Source organism: Fukomys damarensis, unplaced genomic scaffold (assembly GCF_012274545.1).
Source record: "Fukomys damarensis isolate Sample0158 unplaced genomic scaffold, DMR_v1.0_HiC HiC_scaffold_33, whole genome shotgun sequence".
NCBI lineage: Eukaryota > Metazoa > Chordata > Mammalia > Rodentia > Bathyergidae > Fukomys > Fukomys damarensis.
In genome coordinates this window covers 56,401,899-56,410,744 of record NW_022900945.1, presented here as the reverse complement: position 1 = coordinate 56,410,744, position 8,846 = coordinate 56,401,899, and the positions used below count along the sequence as shown (strand labels likewise).

Genomic DNA, 8,846 nt, shown 5'->3' with positions numbered 1-8,846 from the left:
GGTTTTTTGAGACAGGGTCTTACTATGTAGTTGAGACTGACCTGGAACTCACTATGTAGTCCAGGCTGGTCTCAAACTCAGAGTGATCCTCCTGCCTCAGCCTCCCAAGTGCTGGGATTACAGGCATGAGCCACCACACCCGGCCCCTGGGGCATTCTTAATAAAGAACAGGCATTCAAACTTGGACCTCATGGGCGGGGGATTTAGCTCAGTGGTGCCACCTCGGGCCTTGCAAGTGCAAGGTCCCAAGTTCGACCCCCAGTACCATTAAAAAACTTAAAAACAAAACAAAAAAACAACAGCAACAACAACAACAAAAAAACCTGGAACTCTCATCTCTCAACCCTGATTTATTATTACTCCATGTACATCTCGTCTATACCCAAGCTAGTGTGCGTGATTACCACTCCTGTTTGGGGAAAGAAGGGCAGTATCAGGTCTCAAAACAGCTTGGTCAGTGAGGGCTTTATTCCATTTGGGGAAGCAATAAAAAGGCAGAGAGAAGTAGGAGCATTTTATTGCCTGACTAAATAAATCCTAGAATTTAGACTTTCCTAAAAATTGCACAAGGTCACAAAGACCAATGTGGTCATTTTCTCACCTTTAACTTGGCTGTCTCTAATGACTAAAAACTCAGAACGAAATACTAGCTCATTAAAGTTCTAGGTTTCCCGAAAGTAACAAAACAGGGCAGAACAAGCAATGCAGAGAACCCACTGGGTCCGATGTTCTCTTCAGTCATGTCCAATCAATGACAGAACAATTCCACAGAGCAGCGATCCGACCAGGAGAAGGTAAGGGGAGGAAACACTACGCAGAGGCCGTGCAACACCACGGGTCATGTGACCTCCCCACCTCTCGAGCACCAACATCTTCCCGGTCTCAAATCAAGTCACTTCAAAATGCCCATCTCCAGTGCACTTCCCTTTACCACTGTTTTGGTTCAGAATTTAAATTATTCTCTCCTAGAAAACTACAATAACCCATTGGGACACAGGTGGCTGTGTATGTGTACAGTCCACAGGACACTGTGTATTTAGGTGGTAAAATCAGGGAAGTTAAAAAAAATAGGAGCCGGGATGTGGCTCAATGGAAGAGCACTTGCCCAGCATGCCCAAGGTCCCGGGGTCAACCCCCAGTACTGCAAAAATAAGTAAATACATTTTAGTGTACATTAAGAAAAACACCTGCACTTCAGTGAGATCCTTTCTCAAACAAAAAGTTGATGAAAACAGTATTGTGGGCAAATACCCAAACACCGGTAAGAGTGGTTCTCCAGTGCCCGGACCCTGGAGCCATCATCACGTGTGCCCATCACTCTGCTCGTTTACTACGTCTCCAATGCAACCGTAACTTAGCCACCAGATTCACGCTTCTTCTGTGGCACCCACATCATAAGGCTCGCTGTTTCAAACTTCCCAATGGCACCAATGAGCTTACCAAATAAAATTAAAACCAACCAGCTCAATTGCAGAACACACCGTCCTGTCCTCTCAACTCTGCCTTTATAGCCGTTGTGCCCCTCCCATTCCCACGGATGCCTTTATTATGGTTCCTCTTTAACAGAACGCTCAATATCTACTATCCCTCGACTGATATGTATATTTTTGGACAGTTCATATATTTTGTTTGACCCACATGGTGTTTTCTTTTTCTCAACTGAATTCTGCTCATCAAAAATCCAATCTTTTGAAACCCAAGAAAATGAAGCGGGAAGTTTTTATTTTGGGGCAGCACGGAGGATTGAATTCAGTATTGAGAGGCTCACACATCGCAGGCGAGTGTTTCCCACTGAACTGTATCCCTAGCCTGTTGAGACAGGCCTCACTACACTGCCCAGGCTGGCCTTGAGTTTTGAACCCTTCTGCCTCAGCTTCCCGAGTAGCTAGGAAGGATGCCAAGTTTCCACGTTTATTAAGTGTCTTCTTTCACGAGTCATTCCCACTAGCCTCTCCCTCCTGAACTCCACACACACTATTATCTGCAGCACTCACCACACACGTGCTTTAGCTCTATGCACGTTCTTCTCTTACTAGACTCTGAGCAACTGGGAAGAATGGAGCCTCCATCTTTGTTTCTGTTCCCATGTTAACACTCTACATACAGAAAACACCAATATATTGTGTATCAGCTCAATAAATCAATCTGCACCTTCATCTTAAAGGCTATGTGCATGCAACAAATGGTACTGGTAGAAAGGCATCTGATTTGATATGAGATTTAGTTTCAGATTAGGGAACAATTCCACTTGGCTGTATCTATTTAAAAGGAAAGCGAGAATACTTAAGATCAGTACAAGGGATCATCTATGCTATCCAGAACGAACTATCCCCACGGTGTAAAATGCAACAGGAGTCTTTCCCCTGCTTTTTTGTGGTACTAAGGGTTGGATCCAGGGTCTCTGCACTGACCCACGTCCCCCATCCTTTTTATTTTTGGGGACAGGGTTTTGTGAAGTTGCTAAATTGCCAGGCTGGGCACAAACTTACAAGCCCCCAGCCTCAGCCTCCCTCCCAGGTTACAGATGTGTGGCACCATGGTGCCACATACACCACCAGTTTGGAACAGGAGTTTCTAGCACATTGATATTTAATTCCAAAAAATATGAATCAGAGGTAATTTTACTAGTAATTTATGTATATAAAAAATCATTACCTGTATAAGCATATTATCTGACAAATATAAGATTGATTTAGCTTTTCCAGTAAGTAATTTATCACTTGTCTTATGTCCCACCAGCACATGCTAGCAGACAAATGAAGGCAAGCCTCAAATTTGTAAGAAAGGTTTAAACTGTTGAGAATTCCACTGACTCCTTCTCTGTGCCTTGGGATGATACAGTCAGTTTCAACTGTGATATCCATGGGTCCACTCAAGTGTTCTGAGAGTGCATTGTCTGAATATCTGGTATTACGACGGTCTCCTGAGACCTGAATGTATCAGAGGAGGACCTGCGAGAGTGTGAACACTCCAGGGAGAAAACTTACGAGGCTGGTAGTGGAAGATATTGACTGTCTCATTCAGCCTGAGCCAACACTAGAATTTCTTTTCTTGGTACCGTTGATCAAACTCGGGTCCTTGTGCTTGTGAGGCAGGCAGCGGAACCACTGAGCTAAATCCCCAGCCCAACACTAGAATTCTTATTCCAAAGGATCTCTACTAGTCTAGCGCTCTGATAAGACTCCAATCAGCCAAGCTTAACAAACTTGTTTTTTTGCTGATACTTGGGTTGGAACCCAGGGCCTTGAACATCGCAAACCGCTGCTCTACCACTGAGTTATATGCTCCTGGCCTCCCGCCAAGCCCCAGCCAAGTTTAAATGTCAAGAAAAAAAACCAAAAACCAAAAAACCAGACACACACAAAGTGGCTTTGATTATACATAAGTCAGAGGAGGGGGACCTATGATAGCTGTCCCCACACCGCGCGCCCAAGGGTCCTTCTTAGCGATATAGCAACAGCTTTGTCAATGACACAGATGCAGGGTGGTACAGGGCTTCCGGCAGCTTGGCATTTTAATGTGGGGCAGAGATGGAAAAGAATACATAAGTTGCCTTGTGGCCCCACCCTAATGCCTTGGGGACCACCAGGCTGACCCACATGGAATCCAGAGCGAGTGGGGCAGTTTTCCCCCAGGAAAGGGGCAGATCCAGAACAGAGCAGAAACGGTGAGTCATCTGTATGAAAAAGTAAGGATACTCCAGGTGAGGACTAGCATCGATCTTGATAGCAATGTGGGACAAAGGAAGAGGAACAAAAAGTGGTAGCAGGAATGATAAAAGAGAGCCAGATACTGTAGCCTGCAATATTTGGCTTCTTTTCAGGGTTAGTGGGAAGAAGAAGTAGATTAGTATCAAGGATCAGTGATCCACAGCAAACAGATGAAGTCTCCAGCAACTTTCGTTTGGTGCTGTTTACAACTTGGCTTACTTCTGGGACTCGGTTTCATTTATTTCCCATCTTGAGTGTTTCCCCTGAACGCTCCAAATCCAATAAACTCAGGAGGGTCTGAATTTTGTTATGACGTGTTAGGGCTCAAGTCACTCACTCTATGGCCCCATTTTCTTAGTTGTATGGATTCTCCACTTATCAGTGTCCCTCCTGAGAAGTCTACACTTGAGAAACAAGTAAGAAAGGTCACAATGTAAAGACTGTATAAAAATTATATGTAGATCAGGAATCTATCACTCATCCAAGCTTAAATGCCTCATCAGCTTTTGCCAAACAAGTAACCAGCACCAATGTTTTAAAAACAAGTGTAAAGATTCTAGTTTCCAACGGACAAAACCAAAGCACGTTAAGCACAGCCTGCATCCCCACCCACCCCAAGCCAAAAGCCCAACCCCACTCTGCTGTCAGATAGTTACATAGAAGTCATGTCATTGAGGGCGTGGTCCAGTTCCTCGCTAATGGCCTTGTACTTCAGTTTCTGGGCATAGAGCTCATCTGGGCAGGCACAGGAACCACAGGGAGGAGCAAGGGGGTCAGAGTGAAAGGTATCAGAAGCAGATGAAGAGAGGGAATCGTTAGAAATCAGAAAACGTGTGACCATGTGTCTAACACCAGAAAATGTCTATTCTGGCAGCCAAGAATGGCCATGCTCAGATCCACTGTCCCCCAAGACCACGTGCAATTATGATGCCTCTAGTTAATTGCAGCAGGAATTGAAAACCTAAGCACAATCCTGTTACCAGAGGCATGTACAAGGGTACCACTCTAACCCAGTTAATCCAGGTCCTACCAGTGACAGCAATTTAACAAAAAATAGAAAAAGGAGAGCATACACACCCACAGGACACTTCCGTGTCTAAGTGTGACTACTATGGGTGGCCCTCTGAACTACAGGCTGTCTCTCCAAAATCTGTCCCAGAACAGGCACGTACAAGAGCACGCCCAAGAAACACACACCTCAGAGCTCCCAAAGCAAAAAGACACCTTTCCTTGTCAAGGCGGAAGCAGGTGCCAGATCGCTTGGACAAGATGTCCAGAGCACCCGCCACAGGTCATCTCTGGGCATGGAGATGTGCCCTACCCTGAGGGGTGGGCAGGACTGCCCAAGTAGCCTCGAGGTGACAACATGCATCCTTGCTGCCTTCTGCAATCGTGGCTTCCATTTCAACTCACAGACTAAAGACTTAGGGTTACTAAACTGGAGCCAAGTGCAGGCCAGCCATTACCTATCTCCCCAAAGAGAAGAGGCAAATTCCAGAAATACTAGGATCCACTTTGCCAGACTGTGGCGCAGGGTAGGGCATAGCACACATGCCAAGTCACCCTCCATTCCCTTTGGTGCACAGGAAAGAGGGATCATGGTCCATGGGCATATACTTCTCAATCTGAACCCCTCTATCAGGCTCCGTACCTTCCAAGTCATCAATTGTCTTTTCCAGTTTGGCTACTGATCTCTCAGCAAACTCAGCACGAGTCTCCGCCTGGGGTAAACACAAAGTCAGTCAAAATGAAGGGAGACACAGAAGAAAAGGGTCTCTCTTCCCCTTCCTACTTCTAGACCTCTCAGAACCAAAGCCAGAGAGTCTAAGACTACCTGAATGCCTTATATGCCTCTCAGGGAGTAGGCCCCTTCCTATAATCCCCTCAGCTCACCTCCTTGAGTTTATCAGTAAGAATCTTTATTTCTTCCTCGTATTTGTCTTCTTTCTGGGAGTACTGTAAGAGAAGTAGAATAAAACTTTCAGAGTAGAAAGCAGTCCCACAGACAACATGCCCTGCCTGTGTTCCCTCTCACACTGGATGTCCTCTTGGATTTAATGCACTGAGTGATCCAAAGGCTAAGAGCAAGTTCCACATGTGTACAACAGGTCCCCAATCCATCTATTTGTTTAGAACCCTCATGCTCCCAGGACAGACAGACTCCTCCAAAACACTTTTTGTTGTTTTTGAGATAAGGTCTCACTATGTAGCCCAGGCTGGTGTTGAACTTGCAGTGATCCTCCTGCCTCAGCCTCCTGGGTGCTGGGACTGCAGGCATATGCCACCACACCCAGCTCCAGAACCTTTATTTCAAAAATGGACCTAAAGGTTGATGTTATTCTTATCAACCTAAGGCATTTTTCCTTTCTCCTGCTTACTGAGCAGGGATAGTGACATCCCACACCCATAGCACTTAAACATTCCCTCTAATGGTTCAGAGAAGTCATTTGTTCTGATGCTCCTTGGGCCTCAGAGCAGACATCTGATGGCTCCATCTGTTTGCTAGGGTCTGTTAGGGCACAGCACAGCACTATCAGCCAAGGAGCATTACTCCAGGCACTTGAGACCACGCAGCCATTTAACAAAGGCAATCAGAGTACACAGGGATTAGCATTCACCCCGAAATCTGGATGGACAGGGAGTGAGCAAGGAGGAAGAGGACATCCTCACTGCACTCCGGGGTCGTGCCTCCAGCCTCTCCTCAAGGGCCGGGCTGGGCCCAGGCCCAAAGCCTGCCAACCTTCACAAACCAGCCCCTACCTTCTCCGCCTGAGCCTCAAGAGACTTGAGGTTGTTGGTGACATTCTTCAGCTCCTCCTCCAGCTCAGAACACTTACTGTGAACATTTTAAATACCGCAGAAGAGGAAAGGGGAAGAGGAAGAGAATAAAAAAAGGGAGAGAGACACACAGAGGTGAATTGAAACCTGTATGTGGAGCTGGAAGCACACCGGGGAAGAGAAGGCCCTAGGTAACCTGAGCAGGCATCCACCCTCCTCCCTCTACAGGGAATGCGTCCTGAGCCAGGAGCTCGGGCTCCAAGGTCTGGATGCTGACGAAGAAAGGGCACTTGAGAGAAACCGCTCCCCGGTGTGGTGGAAGTCCTGACCGCTACCTGGGGTGGAGAGGGAAGGAAAGCTCAACCCAACCGCCCCGAACCACCCAGGGGAAGAAGGAGAGAGCCTGAGGAGAGGCAGGGAAACGACTAGGAAGGAGACGTGAGAAGAGCAAGTAGTGGAGAGTGGAGCATTCCATGAGGAGACGAGAGAGCACGGACAGACACCTGGTGGAGGGAGGCAGCCGCACGAGAGGAAACCGAACAAAAGCGCACCACACAGGAACCTCCTGCAGGCTAAGTTCAGTACCTTTTCTTCGGCAGCACTCAGACACTTCAGGTTCTGGTCCATCAGTCTGATCTGCTCATCCATCTCCCGGCAACGGCTGTTAGTGACAGGCATGGGGATGGCACAGGCCAGGTTGTGGGGAGGGAGAAAGGTCAAAAAGGAACACAGCAAGGAGACAAGCAGCATAATGGGAAAAATTTTTAAATGGGAAGAAAACACCGTTATGGTCATGGGATGTCATGTTCAGGGGAGGGGAATGGAAGGGAAGCACAAACGTGTATGCATCAGCGGTCACTTTGTTACACAAGGCCAGGCCAGGGAGCAGTTAAGGCCTGTTCTTCCCGAAGTTGCCCAGCAGACTGGCGATGCGGTAAATACTGACCAAATCTCAAGCAAGTAAAGGCGCTTCCGTGCCTCAAGGAGAAAAAGCACCCAGCAGGGCCCTTCTAGTAACCTGCTCACCGTCTTTTCATCTTTACATTCCCTCAGTCTGTAAACCATCCCAAAAGGAGACAGCAAGCCTCATTTGTCATCGGTTACTAGTTAACCAATTCTTAGAACTCCAAGAAGCACTACAGGTGACTCCCACTGCCAGGCCCTGTTTAACAAGGTTGAAGGAATGGTAGTTCATTCATATTAGTGACCAAGCCGAAGGGAAAGGGACAGAAATGCCTGACAAGATTTGGGGAGCAAAATACTCACGACTCTGCCAGCTCAGCTCGTTCCTCTGTGCGTTCCAAGTCTCCTTCAATAATCACCAACTTACGAGCCACCTACAGGAAAACACCAGGTGCACCTCAGATAGGAAGGGGCCTGTAACAGCTGAGGCCTGATGCCACCGACAGGACAAACAAAAGGAGGCTTACCTCTTCATACTTCCTATCTGCCTCTTCCGCAATATGTTTCGCTTCTTTGAGTTGGATTTCCTGGAGTTCCATCTTTTCTTCATCTTTTAGGGCCCGGTTTTCAATAACTTTCATACCTCTGCGGGAAACAAGATGAACTTAGCACAGACACTCTAGGGAGTCTGTCATCAGCTCCATTCCAAGAGACTCAAAATCGCATTTCTAGGGCTGGGGATTTAACTCAGTGGTGCCGCCACCTGCCTCAAAAGCACAAGATTCCGAGTTCGATCCCTGGCACAAAAATAAATAGATAGATAAATAAATAATTGCATCTCTGAAAGCCCACTTCTCTGCCAGTCAAATGGAAACTCCGTAATACCATTCACAAAGCCTTTTCTTCTAAAAAGAATCCATTCTCATTAAGAAATCAAATATTTGTGCTGGGCATGGTGGCGCACACCTGTAGTCTCAGTACGCAGGACAAAACGGAAGGAGCAGCACCCTGAGTTCGAGACCAGCCTGAACTGCAGTGAGGCCCTCTCAAAAGGAAAAAAAAAAAGAAAAATCAAATGTTATTGTCTAAGAATCTAAAGTTAAAACTAAGTCTCTCTCCCTATTTCTAGTCCTGCCCATCAGAGATAACCTTTTCTTGGGGGGTGGGGGGTGAGACAGGGTCTCACTATGTAGTTGAGACTGACCTGGAACTCACTATGTAGCCCAGGCTGGTCTCGAACTCACAGCGATCCTCCTGCCTCAGCTTCCTGAGTGCTTGGATTACAGGTGTGAGCCACCATGCCTGGCTCACAGATAACCTTTTAATATTCTTTCCAAAAATGTCATATATAGCTATATGAAAGAACTATTTTCCTCACTTTCTCTAATTTGGACTCCATTCTGTGTAGTACACACATACACACACACACACACACACACACACACACACACACAC

The 8,846-nt window shown here is 46.8% G+C and overlaps 1 protein-coding gene across 18 annotated transcripts in view; it reads right to left on the bottom strand.

The window, feature by feature from the left end:
• The window catches only part of Tpm3 (tropomyosin 3), a 30,470-nt gene that overhangs the window by 5,121 nt on the left and 16,503 nt on the right, over positions 1-8,846 (bottom strand). For 5 of the 18 annotated variants that reach the window (XR_002026028.2, XM_010643955.3, XM_010643951.3 and 2 more), the window contains 5 exons: positions 7,919-8,036; positions 7,755-7,825; positions 6,471-6,546; positions 5,604-5,666; positions 5,362-5,431 (listed from right to left, as the gene is read on the bottom strand). Coding sequence is in view for 17 of the 18 variants with exons in the window: in XM_010643955.3 (XP_010642257.1) it covers positions 5,362-5,431; positions 5,604-5,666; positions 6,471-6,546; positions 7,755-7,825; positions 7,919-8,036 (398 nt within the window). In the remaining variant the exon portion in view is untranslated. Of the gene's footprint in view, positions 1-1,522; positions 2,097-3,593; positions 3,677-4,362; positions 4,446-5,361; positions 5,432-5,603; positions 5,667-6,470; positions 6,547-7,073; positions 7,150-7,754; positions 7,826-7,918; positions 8,037-8,846 lie in introns of those variants that run through there. The other 13 variants (XM_010643952.3, XM_033758449.1, XM_033758452.1 and 10 more) reach the window with 7 other exon arrangements.